Raw genomic sequence first — 23,786 nt, 5'->3', positions numbered from 1 at the left:
ACATGAAAGCTTTAGCGCAAGTTCAGCCAGAGAGATTCCAATGCTATGTCACTCATTACCCTGACCAATCACAAGCTTCCACCTGTCTTTAAAATGACTCGACTTACACACCTGCTTTGCTCTTTCAGATGCTGACGTTTCGTCGTTCTTCTCCTTCCCCCCCACCGCCACCAGTTGGTCCCCGCTCGGTTGCCCAGGGGGTAAGCTCCGCCCCCTGCAGTCCCTATTTGGCAGGATCTGCAAGGCTCTACGCGTTTGAAGACCTGAGCCGACGACGGGGCCCGCACCAAGGACTTTAACTTAGAAAAATTTGTTATCTATGGAATTGTTAAATATTATTAAGATTAAACTATTTTCCTTCCTTCACGTTCGTCTCTGGAGTCTTTCTGATAGAACTGCAGTTCTGTGCAAAAGTCAGAAACTGCCCTTTATTTATTACATTTCCAGTCAAAACAACCTTTAAGTTATTGATTTTTTGGGAGATATTTTTGATCAGATTAGATAAAAGATAATCCACTTGCATAAGGAAGCTGCAAGCAAAGAAGTTTGCAAGACTTGGTAGACCACTAAAACAGTTACCATCAGATAACAGCACTTAAAGAGAGGATAAAATCAAGCTCCACTCTTGTTTCAGACCTGAGAAAATCCAAGTGTTTCTGTCCACTGTCCCCTGACAACTTAACACTATGAGTCTAAAGGATGTGTAGTTGTCAAGAAGCCAAACATAAAAAAGCAAAAAAGAAGAAAATTTGCAAATCAAGAAAAGCAGCTGCTGGTGCTCTCAAAACAACAGACTGACCACCCAGGAGTCCAGACCTCAACATCTTTGAATGTGTTTGGGGATACCTGGATCATGAGAAGAAGAAAATGCAACCAACTTTTACCATCAAGGTGTGTAAACATATCCCTGCAGATTTCTTTGAAATACTGAAAGCAAGTGTCTTGAAAGGAAAGAAAGCTGTAATCAAGGCGATACAAAGAGTGGACACACTAAACACTGAAAAACTTGAAATTATATTCAGTTGTTGGGGCTTCTGTGTAATTTTCTGCTAAATATGTTTTCTGCTGTTTTTCCTGACACTAAAAAATGAACAACACATACTTTATGGCTGCTCTGCTGTTGATTTGATTGTATCTTATTTAAACTAGCAGTCTTAGTCAGCCCAATATCAAACTACTGGTGTGCAGGTAAACACAGTAAATGACAGAGTAGGCAAAATGTGTGTCTCACCACTGATTCTAGGAATGACTTGGAAGAGTTTCTTTCTGTGAGCTTTTTAAGAAATGCTGCCAGGTTCTTCTAAAACCACAAAGTAGATCTTAAGTATAATGAAACTAAAGAGAAAACAAATACATCCATCAGTCGAGAAGCAGTCTGGGCACAAATGCCCAGGCCTGTGCAAGTTCCAGAGCAGCAAAATGGATTCCAATCAATACATTATTCCTTGGTGAGCCATCAGCCAGCCCAACGAGCAGAAAAGGATTGAAAGAGAAGTCGCCAATTGCACACTTTTAAATCACACATAATCAGCCTTCAGTAGTGATTTTCCATAAAGCCTGCACTGAACATGCTTACCTTGTTGGTAATATTAATACACATTACCTCTAAAGCCTAATTAAACATGTCTGGATTTAAATTGATTCACATTTTGCTTTATATATGAAATAAAAAGGATAACCTATCCATAAACATGCACAACAAAGCAAGCGGGTATGTTTTTAGTAATGTCTCCATGCTGAATTAAATTAGACATGATGTCACAGGCTGCGGTTGGCATTTCTGGATTCATCTTACTGCAAATGAAGCTGGCAGCATTCTCTTTTATTAATGCATCTACAAGCACACAAACAGAGCTGACTTTCATCCTCATCAAAGGACTGCTGTTGACAAACATCGGGATTACTATCTTCAAGAAAAATACAGCCATATTTACTGCTTTATTACGGACGTGACGTGTCCTTGAGAGAGAAGATGGAAATGTATTGGTGTAAGGAGGAGAGGCTCTTGTGTCTTTGCAGTGCCAGATATTTAAACGAGGCTGTTGATAACACAATTTAGCTTCAGAGGTAGAGCTGGGGTGACATCGCAAGCAGGGCAGAAGGGAGGAGGAGGAGACAAAAGCATGGGACAAAACAGGCAAGGGAGGTGACACGAGGTGAGAGAGCTGCTCCGGTTCTACCTTAGCTACTGCTTATGCTTTGGTTCGGAGAAAGAGAGAGAGAATGATGGGGGATGGGGGAGGGTGGGATGCTGGGTGCCCTTTGTCTGATTCTACAGCACATCTATAATGAGTCTCTGTGTACACAAATAAATCTCAATGTCAGAGACCCCCCCTCCCCTTTAAAGTGCTTTTCTCTCACTACCGCCAAGAAATTAACATTGGGAAGCACTACTATACGGAACATAACCCCCTACCCTACACACACACACACACACACACACACACTCACGCACATACGCACATACACACACACAATCCCCATTCCACCAGTGTGAAATATCTGCTGGCAAAAAAAATCCACGAAAAGGACAAAACCACAAATGTGGAACTTCAATTAATTTAAAGCCCCAATCAGCAAAGAATAAATCCTTGGCAGATCTAATTACTGAGGCTCTCCGAAGACCCAGGCCGAACAGCCAATCTCCCTTCTGTTTGAACAGCTTGATGAACTAAGGGACTGATGGATATCAAGTCATTTTGTTTAATTTATAAATGGATTTTCCCCTAATACTTAAATTATCATCAGTACAACACAATGAAAATGGGAACATTTGGAAGGCAAAGTCTATAACCGCCCTGAAAGGAATTCCAATGAGGAATGTCACCTCTTTTCATTTCTTCTATACAATTCCTCTAATTAAATTCCGGGCCAGAGTAAAGCCTGTGTTACAGTGCAGCCAGCACAGCTTTTCCCCCTCGAGAATTTGGGGCAGAGTTGAAGACACTCATCAGGCGTATCATGTCACACACACACACACACACTTGCGGCCGAGCCTTTAAAAAGTCAGCCACTGGTCTTAATGCATGGCTTCACACAGATTTCAGAAAGCACAAGCTCAGCCAAGGGATTCAGACACCCTGGATTTTAGTAGATTTGTTTGTTTTTGTCACTGTTTTCTTTTCTTTCCTTTTTTATCTAATATGATGTATGTCACACTCAAGATGAAAGATGCTCAGTTATAAGCCTCAATAATAATGGATGAAACAATAAAAGACTTTAGGCTGATGCAAAATTGTGAATTACATTTGTAACATTTACAGTGATCAACTTACACTGACAACTGAAAGCAGCAGCATTAGTGAAACAGTTGTAAATATGAAGGAACATTCATAATTAGGCTACATGTCCTAAAGCTTGCTGTGACAGGCCTATTGAAGAATCTCTGATCAGCTCCTGCTCTGCTACAATCAGTTCTTCAAACAAGTGTTGTGTAGTCACTTATACTATGGGTCCTTTTCAGTGCCCTATGCCTCACTGTATTAGCTAGGCTTGGTGGCAATGTGGTACAATGCAACACGTCACAGTAATGTGATGAATTTTTCCTAGAACAAAGTAGTATAACACATTACAGTTTAAATTCTTGCATTCACATTATAGTTACTGACTTAATAATGGCATTACTACTTTACTTATATATCTCTAGGATTATAGTAATAATTACACAAAGTGCTTTTGAATCATAACTGTGGTCTATATGTTATTTGTACAGTGCTTGTATGTAATTTGCATGAGCATGAGAAAAAAACTTTACACAGCTCTAAACTCAACGAGCAATCTATCAAAGCATCAAACCCTGCTAATATGAAACTGATGGGTAAAGATCCCCATGCTGAAGAAGAGAGAGACCCAACCTCACTTCAACACACTAGACTCTGTTTTCATTCAGAAACAGTTATACTGTATTTTGAAGCAACCCACACTAAGACGCACCTACTCCTTTGTTTTATATATATATATACACTATATTTGCATTTTAGATTGGCCAAAAACAATTGTAAATCCAATCAAGTAAAGACAACAGTGGTGGGGATCTTACCTGGCTCTGGGGTTTCAGAGTGGGAGGAGGAGGAGGCGGAGCTTGCCCCATCCTCAGCCCCGCCTCCCTGAGACAGCAGCCCCCGGCCTGGAGGAAGCTTCATCCCCAGCTGCTCCGCCATCTCCACCTGATCACCCGGGTGAACATAATCAAACACGCTGCTGCCCGTCAACTCCACCTGGAGACAGAGGAGAGAGAGAAAGAGATCTGAGATGAGATTAACTGGTTCTTTTGTTCAAAAATTATTTTACTCATGTTTTTTAAAACATTGCCAAACGCCCGCGTCTTTCTCACATTTTGCCTACGGTATTTACATTTGTCATTATTTATAGTTGGAAGAGAAAAAGCAGGCTGATTAATGTTCATGTTACTAGTAGGCTCTGACAGATATACCGGACGCCCCCAGATTTATTGGTATCAGCTAAAATCCTTCTAATAAAGCACCAACATTCAGTGTCTTGTTTTATACTGTACAGTACATCTAATGTGAGGAAAACCACTCACTTCTGAGGATTTAATACCTCTGTGCTCTTATGTCAGCCTTTATAAAGCCTGCCAAGCTAATACTCATAGCCTCCTTATTTCTATCACAGCAATATTGCCTTAACTGGCAAATCAAACACTGACCACAACAAGGATCAAAACTATTATCAGTAACACATTTTCATAGTGGTCAGCACATGGTTCACAGTGTTCAATGTTCTATTTAATTCTAGTTTTGAAAAGACACTTCATTTACAGTTTCAAACTAGAAAAGAGAGCTGATATTGGCACTCTTTCCCTCTCGAGGGCTTACTTATAGCATTGTGCCTGCTGAGCTACTGAATGCCCTAAACATGGCATGTCAGGATCAGGAGCTCACAGATGAAAAGAAAAACTGAAGGTACAACCAGCAAACAGGTGTGGTAGCGAGCTGAGGGAAAGGGTTTACTGTCGTTAATTAGGGATGACAACAAAAAACAGCAGGCAGTTAAAGTATCTCTGGCACTGGCACGATTCGGCGTGTCTTAAATATCCCATTGTTCGGTCTCCCAGCTCTTTCAATAGCGCTTGGCCCGCTTTGCACGTTGATCAGGTCGCAGTCTGCAGGGACGTTAGGATTACATGAGAATAATCCCTTTAACGTCCAATCCCTCAAAGCAATTTAGCCGTTCAGAAATTACTGTTCCAAGCTGAAACAATGCGCAGAGAAAGGAGCTGATGACAACTTAGAGTTGTAGCATGTATGCACAAGTACAGAGACGCCGGGGAAAAAAACAACACCACAAAAAACGAATTAAGGCTATAGTAACATTAAGCTAATTATCTCCACATAGAAAGAGAATCAGGTCTTGAACGTAAACAGTGTTAGATGAGACAGCCTAAAGACAATTAATACAACATTGTAATGTAAAACACAGCGTAATAGAGCGTGAATACAGTCAGTGGAGCTGGTGTTGATGGGCTGTTTTGCTGACCCCATGGAAACGGTGTGGAGTGAATGTGTGGAAGATTAAACTTTTAAGAGCAGAGCAGCCATGAGGGGGAGTTCTCTTCATTCTCTTCTCTCAGCCACTAAACACAAACACACCTGCTGAAGACTCCTCACTGCCAGCTCAAACTCCAGCTCTTCCTTTTGCTACATAACCTACAAGTCCATACATTTTACCTATGGCACAAAATTGGACAAAAAGAATCAAATTCTTAAACTCGACATGAATGTTGAGTCTCCCACATAGACTCCTCTACACATTAAAGATCTGGCCCTGCCCACTAGTCATCAACCACACGTTACTTATTAGCATATTCATTACGACTGCAGTATATACTTCTCCATTTTTCTCTATTCTCTACAAAAACAAAAATATTTTTTCCATGTCTTTTTTTCCTGCAACTACCTGTAATATATCTGCTTGACATGTCATGTGCCTGGCCATCAATGCTTTCCATATGTGATAATAAAAGCATTAAATATGTGCAGAATCAAAGCTACTCTAGCTCAAATGCAATGCTGTTGTTTTCACAATACGAGTAGTAGATGCTGTGTGCACTTGTTTATTCCAGGCTGAAAGGCTGATGGTTTGAACAGGTCTCAAGCTGACCTGCATGCACTCCCTCAGTTCATCTTACTGCTCAAGCCCTACTGTAAATCACACAACAAGCCCACGCTATCCATAGCAGCACACAGGAAAAATAGGAGTATATACTATAGTACACAGCAGTGTAGAAGTCAGAGACCAAGCTTCATTTATTTATTTATTTCAGTCAAAACAATCATTAAAAATGCAAGCTATTCACGTGTCTGCACTAAGAAAAAGCAGAAAACATAGATTTAAAAATATAATATAATATTATAATATAATCACATTTTTGTCCACCTTTTTACAGCTTCCATTCTAAGAGATTCTCCATTCAAAGAAATCTGCAGGGATATTTTCCATGCTACTTGCAGACACCTCCAAAGTTCAGTCTTATAAGTTGGATGAAAGCTTTAAGTACTGTTTATGCGATTGAGACAGTGTTGGTGGTCTACCAGGTCTTGCAGGGTTGTTAGGAGTCCCATCTTCTCTAAATATTTTAATCATTTTTTGAACTTCAGCTATGGATACTCCTGTTCTTTTTTGCATTTTCCTTTGACTTTCCGCTTCCTTATGCAAGAGAAAAATAAATAACTTGTACTTAACAGCCGTTTTGACTGGGAAATGGTCTCTGACTTTTGCACATTACTGTGCGCAGCCTGTCTCTCACAGTATAGTATTTCTACTGCTTTTCCAGGCATCAAAGCAGGAGGCACATTAGCACTAAGACTTTCTGGATTTTTCTCTGGAAGACTGACGTTTTGCCTGCATCCGGAGAATCGTGGATTCTTTTTGAAGAGCTGATGAGGTGGGGCTAGGATTTTGTCCGTCTTACAAATGCTCGGAGCTCAATTCAAACAAAAGGCAGAGCGAGGCCCTCTCAGAAAGTGAAGAGAAGCATTTTACAACTGTGTTTAACCTTGAGAGCCAAACAGCAGCGTGGATTACGATGATGGGAGGAATGATAGTGATTCAAATGAGTAATTGGATTAAAGTTGAATAATAAGAGAGATGACAGTGTGTCTGTGTGAGAATGACAGTGAGCTGAATACATTACACCGAGTGCTTTAAAAAATCTATTTCGGAATGGAGATGAAATGCCAAAGCTATCTCTCTTTCCCAGGCCTCGCGTGGACAAACCTTTTGTGTCTATTATAATTCATGAACACGGCCCCGTCGACTATTTTAACTGTATTAGAATGAGCCTACTTTTCAACACAAGTGCTTCCACAAAGCACTCGTCCGGCCTCGTTCGTGGTGATGGGGAGATGGGGGGGAACAATGCTGGGGAAAATAATACCGGCTCTAATATTCATTGTGCGACGGGTGGATGCGGTAAAGTACCAGTGTTGTGCGTTACAAGAGAGCAGCAGATTATACTCTGTGATTGCAGAAAGGACACTTGGATTACGGATGGAGCTTTTGCATTGTAAATGAGGCGGTGCTTGCTGGAGAAGGGGCATGGGCAGCGCCCTCAGCAACACGTTTATTCTGTAGAAGGTCACTCAATAAGAGCTACAACCCCCCTCCCCACTTCCTCCGGCTTATTAAGACTGACTGGCACGTATTAATGAAAACACCTGATTCTCCAAACATGAAGAGAGAGAGAGAGAGAGAGAGAGAGAGAGAAGCAGAGAGAGAGAGAGAGAGCAGACTTTACGCTTGGCTTTAAAAAAGGAAGCCCTTAATTAGCAGGGTTTCAGAAATGTCAGCTATCCGCTATTAACTGTTCTGCTCCATCAAAGCCATAATCCCCACTGTCAAATTTCATCACATGATAGACAGCTTCCTTCCTGTTTGCCTCTTTTTTCCTCTCCTCTCTCCTCGCTCTCTCCATCCTTCTCTGCTTAATAACTGAGCCGATTCGGAGATAGCTGCCCCCTTTCATCCTCGCTGCATCTCCACTGAAACACTAGCAGTAGTTTCTCTTGTTGCTGGCCGCCCTCTCGTGCCCCGGCTCTGCAGCCTCAGGGTGCTTTGTCAAGTGTCACTGAACCCTGCTGAAGAGCCATGGGAGCCTGCCAGTCCTCATCCTCCTCATTATGACACAATTACTCTCTGGCATCAAACTGCGGTCACCTCCCCGCTCACACACACACTTAACCTGTCTGGAGTCCAGGAACATTTGGTCAGGGCAGCATGTGCAAACACACAATCAAAACCCACGGAGAAGACGAGACGCCTGCGGATGATGTTAAACGAGATGGAGAGCACAAAACTGACAAGACAAACTGAGATCGACTGTCAAACATCAGTCAAAGGTTTGAATACACTTGTTAGAAATGTTTCCTTCATAGCTAACAGTGCTTTATGTCATACAAGTTCATTTTTCAGTTTTAATTAAAAACACAGTACAGTGTGGAATATAAAACAGTATTAGTGACCTGAACTACTGAATTCCTCAAAATAGCCTCCCCTTCTTTTAAATAACAGATTTAAACACTTTAATCAACATATATCAATATCTCAGACAGATATACATATACATGTACATGTATATATATATGTGTGTGTGTGTGTGTGTGTGTGTGTGTCTGAGACCACCTTGAAAATCTGGGATTTTTTCATTTAAATATTCAAGGTTCTACAGTATTTCTAGGTCAAATTTAAGCACGTTTGTGACACTGACCATGTTAAGGCCTTTGTACAAAAAGGTCAGATGTCTTTTTTAGTCTTATCTCTTCCACTGAAGCTTGTGTTCAGATGACTCTCAGATGGATTTGATCTTCTCATCAGAGGCTTTTGCACAAGTATGGAGTTTATGTCAGCTCGAGTGCATGCTTAAAGCAAGGGGGGGGACAAAGGGGGGGACTCAGATTTTTAGACCACACTGCATATATCATATACTTAAACATGTTAACTGCAAGACAAAAAACATTAATATTTGTCAGAACTGTAAGTTACTGATAATTTTTGGAGCTTTTTCCATTACAAATATAAAATTATAAATATTGCTTACATGCTGTGGATTTTCCCTCTGAGCAAGGTACACTAAAAGAATAATGATTTATATTTCAATTTATAAAATGACTGAATAGTACTTCAAAACATTTTATCTCTGTCAATTATGCCCCCCCCCTCCACAAATCTATAGAATATTAACTTCTAAGACTCCAAAATGGATCTGTTCATAATTTGGGAAAATATTCAAATAAAATAAACATGATATCCTTAGGGTTGTGGATTATAGTAAATGTACACCAAGGGAAAAAACCTTTCCTAAAAGATTTGAAGGACTTTAACAAGTATTAATCAAATAAATTGATGTTGGCTTGAGGGTTCCGAATTAATTTTTGCATTTAACACTATCTAAATAGCACACTATATGAAGCATATAATTATAGTTGCATAAATGATTCATAGTACATCACTTTCAATTAAGAACATTTTGCATAAAGATATGTAGCAGAAGAGGGCTTTTCAGTCGTTAAATGGCAGTGTTATTGTGTGGTCTGTATCAGCACACTATGGAAACAATGTGATAGGAGGCATGCTGCACTGTGGAGAAGTAAATATTACTGAAATGGGTGTAAAACTGCTCAGAGGTGTCTTCACTATGTTAAATCACCCTACAAAGGATGTTACTGAGTTATTAAGATAAAGCAAAGAGCTGAAGTTTGGAGTTGTTACGCAAAAAAAAGACGACTGGGGGTCAGGAGAAACATGCTGTATGAGCTTTTGATGAACGTGTCTAAATATATGATCTATATGAAAGTGGTCAGTATGTAAGGTCTACAGGAAAGAAATTTCTACAAAACCTTTCCAAAAGATTTGATTAGACCAGGACCTGTGGAACTGTAATCAAAGATCAACTCCTTATTTGGCCTTAACTACTATTAAAATTATTTACTGCTGCCACTTGACTTTTTAAAGTGTCTACTATGTTGTCAAGCAAACATCTGCTGTGAATGTATTCATTTAAATAAGCTTTATATATGAAATAATATACACATAAATACATAAAAAGGTTAAAGCGCAGACAGCGGAGAGAGAGAGAGCAAGCGAGCAAGAGAGAGAGAGAGAGAGAGAGAGAGAGAGAGAGAGAGAGAGGAGGAGAGAGAGAGATTCTCTTTAAAACAAAAGCCGGCAGTGGCTTAAAGGAAGGGCATAATTAAGGGCCAATTGGAGCTGTCTTCTCTGAGCGCAGACCCAGGGGACCACCTCTCTACCTGGCTGACCTTGGCAAATGGGAGTCCTTGGCAGAGTGGGTGACCCCCTGAACCCCACTCACATCCAATCTCCCTCACCGCCGCGCGGGGCGACCTGCCTCATGCAAATCCCCTCTCCCCTGCGAGCCGTGGATAAACTACAGCCTAATTAAATATTTTTTAACGATGTGAGTAATTTTTGCCAAGGGGTGGATTCGGGGGGAAAATTTAATATGAGATCACAAAAGATGTTCCCAGCGTTGATTCTGTAAATTAATGACTATCTGCCTTATGATAAAGAGCATACTGCCAGGAATGAGAATGAAGTCGGCAAAGGCTTACTTCATTTTTCCTAATAACCAAATGCTTTCAGGAACCGAAAAAGAAAAAAAAAAAGTCTAAAAGGCTTCTGGAAAGTTTCCATGGGCGGCGGACTGACTTCACAGCATGAAAGAGATGGATGATGCGCGCTGCCAAGCCCAGGGCTGAGGAGTAATATTTGTCAGCCAAACGACAAGGTCTTCTAATTTCCCAATTCAAACAGACAAACTGTGCAGTGCTTGTGTGAATGCATGTGTGTGTGTGTTTAGGGTGTAACATTGTTAATACGGCATTGAAAGATCTAAGAAACTAATGTCACACACAGTGTACAGCAATGTAACACTGTCCCTCAGATAAACCCTCAGTCTCTTCCTAGTCTTCAGGTCCTCTTCCTGATCTGCTGTCTTTTGTGGAAGAGGCGGGGAAAATTGGGAGGTTGTTTTGTTATCCAAAATTGAGCCAATTCTTGGCCTCATAATCGAAAATTATATTGAACCTGAAAATATATACGTATCATTGCAGCTCTACACCTTTGGATGGATGTTTTTTAAACAACCATACCTGTAAATGAGATGCGAAACATCGTTTTAAAGTTGAAAGAACATCCCCATGATGTAAAGGTTCTAAATTGCACTCTTAAAAAAGATGGTCCTTCAATTGTTCTTTAGTTAATACAAGGGATCAATATAGCACCAAAAAATGTTCCACCATTGTTATGATGTCAAGCTTTAACAATAGAAGAACCCTTTTTGGTACTATATAGAACCATTTTCTAAGACGTTTTTATAGAGCCATATACATCACATCCTCCATCAATCTGAAGAACTATTTTGCGATGCAATGAACACTTTAAGCATGCAAATGATTCTTTGAGTGTTAATGGTTCCATATATAACAATTGGCTTTATTAAAGAACCATTGAAGAACCGTCTTTTTAAGAGTGCAGTTAAAGATTTGTTGCTAGAACTAGGGAATTTTAGAAACCAAACAATTTCATCTGAAAATGCTAAAAAATGGCACTTTACTTTCTGTAAACTGTTAATACAGTTTTTTCACTTTTCCTTGGCCAAGGATTTTCATTTTGGTGCATCACATAGAACCACTTTTGATGTATACTTAGAACCATACGCTCAAGCCAAGAACCATTTAGGAACCTTTATTTTTAAGACAGTAGTGTGTGTGCTCTTCTCTCTGCTTCTCTAGCATCACCAGATGAAGTTCCGAGCTAAGTCATTCTATCCTGTGCTCTTAGCTACTGTATTGCCTGGCCCAGGCTATATCTATCACAGCTGAGCTATTAACTGGTGAGAACATTCTCCAGTCCACTCGAGTGTTACATGGCTCAGATTACAGTAACCTTTAACTGGCCAGTGACAGACAGACAGGCTGAGATTTACTGAAGGAGCACTTTGCTTTCTCCTTCTCTCCCTTTCTCTCTCACTCTCTCTCCTTTTAATGCTGCATTGTGCCACTTCTCCCAAGGCCTTAATCTTCACTGCCCAACTAAAGCCTGTCACTTCACGAAAAATGGAAGGCATCAAGAGCTATAGAGGCTCAGGCTCGCTGCATTCACTCAGCTGGTATGGCGAACACTAGCCTAAGGCAATGCATAGTAGCCATTATAGACACATCAACCACACAATGCCATCCATCAATGTAGCAGTCAATCAGTGAATCAATGAAAATGGACTGTATTAAACTAAAGTACCGTTGTCATCACAGCAAATACAGTTTTCATTCTCCAAATGAGAAGCAAATTATTATGTTCGAAACCGTGTGCAGGAATTTTCTTTAAGAGGGTGTTGTGAGAATGTAGTTCAGTGAAATTCTGTCACACCTGCTGTATTTGTGTATGTATATGTGTGTGTGTGTGTGTGTGTGTGTGTGCGCGTGTTGCCATGTGCCTGGGAGGGGGGAAATTAAATTCTTGGACAACACGGCTTCCTTTTCCTGGCAAAGCGCAGACAACAGTGAGGGGGAAAAGAACTTTAACAATTAACTTCGAAGGACAAAAAGGGTAAAATTTCTCCCGGTGCTCCTCTCTCCAGCGCGCCTGATTTTTATCGAGCCCCACAAAGCCCTCTTAGATCATCTTAATCCACTGTGGCAAAGTAGCTGAATATGAGATTCAGATTGTCTTAGAAATTCTGTGCTACCAATCAGCTTTCTGACACCGCTTTTCTCTTCAACCTTCAGAACTCGTGACAGCAAAGACCAAAAGCCAGCTCACAAAGGAGAGCACAATTGGCGAACTCGGCAAGCTAGCTACTTAATCCACAGAACAAAGATAGCACTTGACACTTCTGAGCAGCCTCAAGACCAAATATTTTATCAATAGCAAAATTATATATATAATACAGCATCCATACCCTCCATACCCTTACGCCCACTGGAAAATACAACAGAGGAAATGGTGTTATTACCATCATTATAATCGATTTTTGAACCACACGTACAATCAGTGCTTCCTAAATCTTTCATAAAACAAGAATCAAAAAACAACATATTAATACTGTACATTTACCATAGAGCTTAAAGTGAAACACACAATGTGAAGTCAATCTGTGGAGAAGAAACAAGGAAAGAGCATAAGGGGTGTTGAGAGAGAGTGAGGGAGTAAGGGAGAGAGAGGGAGAGAGGGAGAGAGAGAGAAAAGGGAGGTAGTGAGCAAAGAATGTAAGGAGAGAGAAAATAAGAGAAAGAATAGAGAGGGAGACAGAGACAGAGTGAGGAAAAGAGAGCAGGAGAGCAAGAGAAAAGAGAGCAAGAGGGAGGGAGAGACAGAAAGAGAGATAAAAGAGGGGGGGAGAAAGGGAGATAGAAGGGAAGTGACAAGAGAGAGAGAGCAAGAGTGAGAAAAAAGAGAGCAAGAAGAAGGGAGGGAGAGAGAGAGAGGGAGATGAAAGGGGGCAAGGCGAGGGAAGAAGAAAGAAAGGCAGAGAAAGAGAAGTGAAAGGGGAAAGGAGTGAAGGAGAGAATGAAAGAGAGAGGGGGAGAAAGCGTGAGAGAGGGAAGGAAAGAGGGATGGGGAGAGAGATAAATGATAGGGTAGAAAGTGAAGGAGAGAATGAAAAAGAAAGAGAGAGGGGGAGGGGGGAGAGAGAAGGAGGGATGGAGAGAGACAGGGCAGTGGGAGATAAAAAATAGGGGAAGGAGAGAATGAGAGAGACATAAATGAGGGAGTGAGAGGGAGAGAGTGAAGGAGTAAATGAAAGAAAAAGATAAGGTTAGAGAGAGAGGGAGAGAAGGGATTGGGAGAACGAGAAAAAGAGTAAAAGAGAGAGGAAGAGAGGAAGAAAGAGGTACAAAATGAGAAGAGAAAGGGGAAGGAGTGAAGGAGAGAATGAAAGAGGGGGAGAAAGAGTTAGAGAGGAAAACGAAGGAAGGAGGAAAAGAGGGAGGGGAAGAGAGATAAAAGATGAGTGAGGGAGAGAATGAAAGACAGAAAGGAATAAAAAGAGAGATGGGGAGGGAGGGAGAGAGAGAGAATGAAAGAGAAACAACGAATGAGAGATTTAGAGACAATAAAGAGAGAATGAAGGGGACAAGAGAGAGGAAGAGGAAAAGTAAGTGAGAGAAAAAGAGAATTAGGGAGAGAGGGAGAGAGAGGGAGAGGTTTGAGCCACAATTCCCCATTCGTGGACGGGTGTAACCTCTGTCCACTGCGCTCCAGCCCCCCTCCTCTGCCCACTGTAGGGGCCGGTTACAGATCACTGGCCACTTTGAAAATCAAGAAAATGAAAATCAACTCAGGGAGAAATCTGTCCAGGCAATAACCCCTGTGTCCGCGTGGTCACATCCCACTGCCTCTCCATGAGGGGGAAGTGTCATGGGTGTAGGTGGTAATCTAGGATTTCAGCAGCGCTCTCTCGCTGAAGAGCGTCACTATTGTTATTGTCCATTCTCCATATACCCCCCATCCTCCCTATAGCCCACCCAAATTAAATCACCACCCAAATAAAACAGCCTAACGGCCCCTATTAGTCCCCACAGGATGAGAGATTAAACATCCCTGAGTCAATGCTCTCTCTCAATGTCTGATTCTCATTCTAATCTCACTCTCACACTCTTTCTCTCTGTCTCGCTCACTCTCTCTCCCTCTCTTACTCACACTCTCTCTTCCTCTTTCTCCCCCTTTCTTTCCTTTTCTATATAATTCTCTCTTGTTCTCTCTTTCTTTCTCAATCACTCTTTCTCTCTGTGTCTCTATCAGTCTCGTTGCTATTTCTCTCACCTCCTTTAATTTCCCTTTCAGAATAATTATCACTCTCTCTCCCTCTCATTCTCCTTGTCTCTCTCTCCCTCTCTCTCATTCCAATACATTGCTCTCTGTCTCCTTTATTGGGATCACTTATCTGTCGTCCTCTCTGCATCTGAATAGCTCTCTCTCTCCCTCTCCCTCTTCTAGAAACATGCGTGCCTCAAAACAAATCAATAAACTCTCATTTTCTTGTAACAGTTTCATATTAATCGGAGCGACAGAGAGGGAGGGGTGGGGGTCCGGGGTCCTAGAGATGGAAGAGGATGAAGATGGGAAACACCAGGGGGCCACCATGATCCCTTAATGAAACCTCAGCAACCCCCTCTTTCCTGCCTGCCCCAACTCTCCATTTCTCTCTCTCCTTTCCTTTCATTCTCTCTCCCTCTCTTTCTCTCTCTCTTTCTCTCCTCCCCTCTGCCCCATGGTTCTGATGAGTTCTCATGCTGATCAAATACAAGCAGAAATGGCCTTTTGTAGTTGTGGTCAATTTTCTCTCCATGGTCCTGATAAATCCAGACATTGCACAATCACAGGCCATAAATCTATGTCTGTTCCCCGCTGCGCTGAATTGATGAATTATTGAACAGGAGGGAAGAGCGCTCACATACACACACACTCACAAACATACACATACATACATATCTTGGAGCTACTCAGCCCAATACAGAACCCTTCCGTGCATTTTATGATCCTTCTCTAGGCTGGGCTCTTCAGGATGGGTGACATTTATGTGACGTGCATCAGACCCAAATATTTTAAACACCTTCCACAATTTCTCTCATTTGAAAAACATTTACCTCACTATTGCAGTATATTGAAAGAGGAAATGCACAATATATTAAAAGTCTAATTCCAAGCAATTTATTACTTAAACCACAGAATGTTCCATTCTTTCTTTAAAGGGAACCCTGATGATTAAGACTGGCATGCCTTAAAACAGTGTATATGTCCAATACTATTACAACATGACATATAAACCAAATGGTAAAGTTTTGCTTAATTTTGTCATAATAAAAACAGAAAATAGAAAAAAGTCCTCTACTAGTAGGCTATGACTGTCGCACTGTGATGATGTAATTTGGGTGAAGTGGAGTCAGACCTATAGTTTTTCTCTTGAGTAAGGACACGCTCAAGCTAAAGTTGGAAAGGCTGAATGATAGAGTTAAATGAGATATTTAGCTCGGTGTTCCTTGCTCAGTGGAGAGAGAGAGAGCAACCATTTGATGTGGCAACAAAAATAGCAGCCTACTAGTGAAAGGATTTTGTCTATTTTTAATAATGAATGAAGTATTTTGCTTGGCTTATACAACATACTTGAATGGTATTGGTCATGTAGACCACATTGGTGCCTATATGTTGCAACAGATAGGCTTCCCTTTAAATAAACTAACAGCGATTTAGCTAGACGTCATCTCATCATGAGAACAAGACATTTTGAGCTAAATGTAGGTGAATTATTAGTGTGGGAACAAACTGTGAAATTTCTAAACCAATCCAGAGCCTTATAAAGGTAGCACTCAAAGTAGCAGGCGATCCTGTGCTCGTCAACACTGTGTGACAGAAAACAAGCTTGTTTAGCCCATAGATGTAACATAAGTTAGCACTGCTGCAAAGTCCCCCAAAAACTCCAATATAGAATGTAGACGTGAATCGGGTGTGTGGAGAACACATTATACGCGGAAAATACACAGACATATACTCTTGCAAGGGAAAAACACTTCCATTAGCCAAAGACTCCATTAGCTAGCTTGTTTTGCCTGTGTTATTGATTGTACTCCGGATGTTAAAAGAGCACGGACCAAAGGAATTTGGGTGGGTTTTTAAAGGGGTCGTATCCTTGTTTGTGGTGGATTTTGCTGCAATTCAGCCCCAAATGTTAACAAATTGTCCCCAGACAAATATTCTCGTTATAAGATCACGTCAGTCTCCACAAGACTAGCTATCACTGCACTGACATGGTGCCTACAGGTGAATCTAACTGCCAATGCTAATTTAACTTGGATGAACAGACATGCCCATTACTATCTAAAACATACAGGTGACGAGTTTACAGCAGCAGATCTGTTGCGCTCCTAGAATCAGTCAGTAAAAGGTTTTCTTTTTTTTCAGTCATGTGACCTTTTTCTTGAAACAGCTAAAAACAAAACAGAATAATTGGTTTGATCCATCCACAGTTACCAGTAATGATTTTTTTTTGTCTTTATGAGGCAGAATAGCGTATAAAACCATATTAAAAGGCAAAACTTTTTATGCTAAACTCTATTGTAACACATTTGTGAAAATGCTGTGAATAAAATGAATCTGCAAAGTAACTGGAAGTAATGTTTGCATAAGTGGATTTAGAGCACAACCCATCTCTCTGTATGAGTGACAATACAAGTGGGCTACTGGCGCCTGCCACTATTTCATCACCGGACTGCTGCAAGACAAAGTATAACATAAAAACTTGTTGAATGTGATCATAGTATGCATAAGTGAAAAGAGTGTGACTTGCTGCAGGGTTGCTGTGTTATTTTATTATTTTGATCACCATAATTTGGATTGGTGCCTTTTGCATTCAATTCAGTAATCATTACTGTTAGTGTTATAGACACTAGACACACCTTTGTAAAAGACTGAAGTGATATTGGTTAGTCTAATGTGAATTTTTTCTGTTTTGTTTTTAATTTTTCATTCAGATGTTGAATGTGGACATTTAGTTACATGCTAAATTCATCTGAAATTTGAAGACTTTTGCATCGATTAAAAAAAGACTCAATTTGAAAATCTGGTTCAATCCAATAAAGACTGGAGATGGGTTTCCCGGACATGGATTAAGCCAAGTCTTGGACTAAACTGAGTCACCACTGGAAATTCTAGTCTAGGTTCAGGCCTAAAGTGTATTGCCTTAAACACATTCATGGAGGAGAGGTGCATGCAGGTCATTGTAAGGCAAAAGTAGCGTAAAGAAAACTAATGTTTTTCAGATTTATCACTATTTTACCATAAAATTGCAGTATTTTTGTTGTAGGCATTGCAGCCTACCCAGTTTTGGTACAGAGCACTGCGATACCACACTTGGCATCAGTATCAAAGTCGGAATTCTAATATCGTGACACCCTTAGTTTCATAAGCACTGTGCATGTGAAGTCCGCATTGCCGTTAGCAGTGACAATAGCTGAAAACAGCAATCTCTCACATCAAAACACAGTCTATGTGAAAATCAGACTAGCGTCAGCTTATCAACAAACCTGTGAATCTACACTAGGAAGCTATCAATTACACTTTATTACAATTATTACAAACATAAACATGTTAAAAAGCTTGGCCAGTAGCGAATAGGACTTTGCACTGTCAGCTAACATAACAGGCCAAGAGAGCATGTCACCACTTCCTGTGTCATCCAACCTGTCTCCATACTCCAACACAAACACGGGCCTACAGCATGCATTTACATACATTTACATACCACTGTTTATTGGACATGCTTCTGTGTATTTACATATCACTGTTTCCCCAGCAGTATTTCCTAACATGGTGGGACGGTGTGCAGTAGGATCCTGCCAGCGCAATGTTTCGCCACACGGAGCATCACAGCACAAGGCCAGGAGCACTTACTGCAGGATTCTGAGACTTAAAATGGTGTTTCAGTCTGTGTTTGCTTGAGCGGCTGTACACTCACAACAGCCTATTAACTCTAGCATGTGCTGGGCTCAGTTGTGCACTGATGCAGTGAAAAGGTACAATGACAGAAAAGTAAGAAATACAAAAATAAAAATGGGAAAAAAAAAATTATGTATACACACAAATACATATTTGCTCCATTCATCAGCATAATTTTTATAGCTTCCTACAAATAATTTGACACCTGCAGACTATTAACATTATATTAGAATACGTTTATACAGTTACCTGCAAAACTGGTTTTGTATTATTGAAAATAGTGATTCCAAACTTTTGATCAGTAATTTCAAACTTCTGAACTGCAGTGTATATTTTAGTACAGTATGTTTCAGGTCAATGTAATGTAAGATGACAAACGACTTGATTTGTTGAATTTACATTACGATTGTACTTTTACAACAGCTTCCTAACTGTAATGGAACCCAAGTTGCACATATATTCAGTGAAAAGGTACCACGATAAATAATTAATAACTAAAAATTAAAACTAATGTAACATTGATGTCCAAAAAACATATATCTCCAAAATAGTATGTTTACAGAAGAAGGTAACAATGTTCTTAACTTTTAATGTAGGTCACTGTAAAGAGGTTTTTTCCATGTGTAAAGGACAGCTGCCATGTTCAGAAAAATAAATACAGACAAAAATACGAGATACGTTTTTTTTTTTTTGGACAGTGACGATAAATGATATATTTTTATATACATCAATAAGTTTTTAAATGTGGTAATACTTTGTCTGTAGGGTATTTTGCACCACAAGCTCCAACAATCAGACAAAGTACGACACACTGGCATACATAATGCGTAAAAAATCTGTTGATAATTTTACACTAGCTTGCACTTGTACCCTTACAACTACTGTAGCACGCATATATATATATATATATATATATATATATATATATATATATATATATATATATATATATATATATGGGTATATAAAAGGCATCATGACAGAAGTAATAATTAAATGTTAATTAACTTAAAATAAATTTTGATTGAAAAAGGATATATTTTAGTACATCACATTCATGTCATTATATTTGTCATATCTACACCGACAAAACAAATGTGAAACGATTAACAACTCATTTGTGTTAGATTCCACTGGTAGATTCCACTGGTAAAACACTGCATATGCAGTATGAAGATGAAGGAAGAGGAAGAGGAATGGGTGGACACACAGATGTGCACGCGCACACACACACACCTCTCAGAGAGAGGAGGAGAAGGCGTTCACCATCTCGTGTGGTGTTTGTATATAATTACCAGTAAACATATTCATTTATTCATTCCCTCAATCAATTATTTGCCAGGCAGATGGTCTCACCTAGAGCAAGTCACACAGCCGCACCCGTGACACTCCAACACAATGAAAGAGCGCTCGGAGAGGGGAGGCAGCAGCGGCTGCCTGACAGCAGCGGGGCAGCCTGAAAAACGTCACTGCTCTAACAGCATTACCATCATCACACCAACGCCAAACACAACTCTGTTTAATCTCGACTCAGACTCAGACAGTCTTGCAAAACGCTGCTTCGCTCTTCACTCTTCACTGTCCATTCCAGAAGATGGAGTGATGTGGGCCAGTGAGCTGCACAAGCCTCCAGTATATGACCCCATACTTTATCAATAAGGGCTAATGGGCTAAAGCGAGGGCAACCCATCAGGGTTTACTTGGTTAAAGTGTGTTTAGACATGGAGAGGTATCCTGATGCTCCCCCAACTTATATTAATCCGGTCAGCATGCCAGGCTATGTTAGTGCACGCTTCTGATCTGAGAGTGTACCACGCTGCCATTCACACCCATCTCCAGCTCTTGTGTGGGTGTGTGTGTGTCCTCAGTTCCCCGCTGCAGAGGCTCAGGCAGAAGGACGCTGTGGTGGTGCTGCTGCTGCTGGCTGAGTGACTACTGTGATTTATGCTGGAAGACTGCTCCTGGCAGCAGGGCACCTTGAGGGAAATTATAAAGATCCAGACATACAAGAGCCCAATACAGGAGATGATACAGTCACTGAACTCGCTATAACACACGTACACACACAGAGCTGTGATTACACTCCATGTTTTTGGTACAAGTTTAGGATCACCTGGACTGAAAAAAACAGAAAATGTAACCAACTTCTAAGACTGAACCTTCCCCACAAAATTGCTCAATGGTTTTGAAACTGGCTTTAAACAGAGATACTTTAATGTGACTACCTGCATGTTGAGCTGCATGCAACTTAATTTCTGTACAACTTTACAGTTACATATAACAAAACAAAGTGATACAAATACATTACTCCACTAGTTAGCCAAATTAGCAGCTTATAATTCTTTAGTGCATCATAACATTCTCACTATAAAGTCTTGTTACTTAAACAATGATTTTAAACCTTTTAAAATCATTGTTTAAGTAACAATTACAGTTGTATTTAATGCCTCACTCATCCTATCCTAGAAGCACTGCAATTTCATCAAGAACACATCTTTGTCTCCTCAAATGTAATAAATTTCATCATTAATTCTCAAAGGAATCTGATGCTGTCAGAACAAAACCTCACATCTCCAAAATGGTAACTTTACAGGAGAAGGAAAAAACCTATTTTACTTTTAATGTAACTCAATGGAACCAGGCATTTTTCCAAGTATTTTGGGCCATTTCTATTGGTTCATTTACCATGAAATTTAAAGACAATGTAAAGAGCAACTGGCATTTTCAAATTAAGCCAACTGAAAAACGACAAAGCAAGGTTTTGTTCTGACAGAAGTGATATGCTGTTTGACAGGGACGAATATACCGGAGCCTGACAGAATTTCTGCTTACCTATATAGCAGCGATGATATGGAAGTGAAATCTTTCAAAATCTTTGTTTCAGCCATGTGTTCATATTCAATTTAGCTGGTTTACCAAACACACAGCCAAGTTCATGATGGCAAGTCAAATAACTGCTGTGGGGCAAAAACAACAGATGCTAGTAATGACTGCGCTCACAAAAGTGAGTACTGTGTGTTTTTTTATTTGAGCTGTGTTCTTCTAAATTCTTTTGGTTATTAAGCAATTTTTCACTCTTTCAGGTGAGGACAAAATCATTAATCACTAGCACATGACCAATAAGTGCACCAAAAAGTAAACTGGAATAGAGTCGTTATGTATTGATCACTATTTTCAGAATGACCACTCTGTAAATGGCTAAGATGCTATAATGCGAGTGCTGTTTGCATATATGCTAGCTTCTAGAGATTGTGTTTTTTCTTTCCCTCATATTTTTATGTCAGATGTTCACCTGGTTCTAAGAACCTGTCGATAAACACATAAATTTGACAATCCAAAAAACTGACAAAAAATGGCTGGTAAACAGAAGTGGACATCAATGAGTCCCTGTGGGCAGGTGGACTAAAATGCTAATATGCCTGCCACTCTGCACAAAATTCAAGGGTTTTTATATCCTGAACGTGACACAAATGTCTTGTTTAGTCTTGTTTCATTTTGTATATTGTTGCTGTCATATAACTAGTTTTGTTGTAACAAGCTTTTTAAATTTCTCTAGATTAGTGGTTCTAGTCCACTGCTCTACCACTGCCCTGTCTGTTTTACTGCTTTTCCTGTTCTAGCACACCCAGTTGACCTAGGAATGTAGTTCATCAGATGTTTTGGGAGATGAGGAAACTCTAAAACATTCAAAGCAGTGGTACGGTCAATTAACACACAAAGTTAAGAAAATGTTTTTCTTTGCCGAATAAACTACCATGTTGAAGATTTGAGGTTTTCTTATGATGGTGTGTGTGTGTAATATGAGAGTGAATGTTTCCTGTTCTCTTGTCTTACATCATCCCAGGCTGTCAGAGGAAGTGCTGGAGTGGGTATGAACAGCTTCATTTCCAGCAGAGCGGGTGGAGACGCCACAAACATAGACGTAGCTGTCTGAGCAGCGGGCTGCATGCCAACTCTCTCTCTCTTTATCCCTCTCTCCTTCCATCCCTCTCTCACACTCCGAGCCCAGCAGTCAAACCCACTTGCTCTCATGAGTGCCAATCGATCCATCCATCCATTCAACCATCCATCCATCCACCCATCCGCTACTCTCTCTATTCATCTGGGAAAGAGCAGCCGCTGATCTTCATACTGCTCGTTAACTCTCTCTCTGCTTCTCTCTCTCTCCTTCTGTCACTTCCTTTCTCTTTCTCTCAACTTATCCCTCTCTCCCCTTCTGTATCTTTCTCTTTTCTGTCTTGCTCCTCTTTCTCTCTCTCTCTCTCTCGACTTTTCCCTCTCTCCCCTTCTCTGTCACTCTCTCTCCCCTTTTCTGTCTCTCTCTCTCCCCTTCTCTTTCCTATTCTGTCTGTCCCCCCTCTGTGTCTCTCTCTCCACCTCTTTCTCGCCACCTCTCTCTCTCACCCCTCCACCCATTCTCTCCTTTTTATCCCTCCCAAGAGAAAGATAAAAATGGACACAGATTACAATAGAATACTAGAAATGTATTTAGAAAGTTATTTACAGGATTACTAGTAATCATTAAAAGACTTGGTTATCAACGTGTTGAAACAACTTTCAAAGAAATAATAATTATTTATTATTAATGATTAATTATGATTTGCCTCACTAGTTATCCCTCTGGCTGTAACAGGCTGCCACAAATCTACCATAAATCGCCCTCTCTCTCTCTACCTCTCTCTTTCTCTCTCTCTGGAAGGATTTTTTAAGGTTTTCTTATGACTTAAAAAAAGCCTGACCAAGGCCGGGGGCGGAGGGTGTGAGGAGAAACTGTCTTTCTCACACACACACACACACACACACACACACACACACACACACACATATTCACACACAAAAACACACCTGTTGATGGTTCTGCCAGTGACTAAAAAAGACACTGTATGTTGAATTGTTTAGTTGGGTGTTCGTATATGTGTGTTTTTCGTGGCCAGCAGGGGCTTAGGCTGGGTTTAAACAAGGCTAAGCACAGTGCTAATGATGGACAGTGAGAGCACCAAGGAGGATCCCTCTCTTTCTCTCTCTCTCTCTCTTTTCTCTCACTGCAGTGCAGGTGGGCTGGGGGGCTGCTTTGTGAGCCTAATAGGCCGCAGTCTGTTCCTGAATGACTGACAAGCACCTCTGAGTGTTGAATACATCCATGCCCCCAGCCTCCACTTCCGCAGCAGTGGATCCATCCGTGCACACACAGCGTACTTTGTTCCTGACAGGGATTTCTGAAGGGGAATTGGTCACACGAGCCGCTCAGAGCAATGATACATTTAAAAGAAAGCAATGCGGGCTGCACTCTGATACATGTACACGCTATACATTGTATA

At 40.6% G+C, this 23,786-nt stretch overlaps 1 protein-coding gene across 1 annotated transcript in view; it reads right to left on the bottom strand.

The window, feature by feature from the left end:
* LOC118823793 (neuronal PAS domain-containing protein 3) overlaps positions 1–23,786 on the bottom strand; it is a 280,083-nt gene that overhangs the window by 43,339 nt on the left and 212,958 nt on the right. Inside the window, exon 6 of the mRNA XM_036593608.1 lies at positions 4,040–4,217. Within this exon, the coding sequence (XP_036449501.1) occupies positions 4,040–4,217 (178 nt within the window). The remainder of the gene's footprint in view (positions 1–4,039; positions 4,218–23,786) is intronic.

The sequence above is a fragment of the Colossoma macropomum genome, unplaced genomic scaffold (genome assembly GCF_904425465.1).
Source record: "Colossoma macropomum unplaced genomic scaffold, Colossoma_macropomum, whole genome shotgun sequence".
In the NCBI taxonomy this organism is placed as follows: Eukaryota; Metazoa; Chordata; class Actinopteri; order Characiformes; family Serrasalmidae; genus Colossoma; species Colossoma macropomum.
The sequence above is the reverse complement of the archived record's forward strand: the minus strand, read 5'-3'. Positions and strand labels throughout refer to the sequence as shown.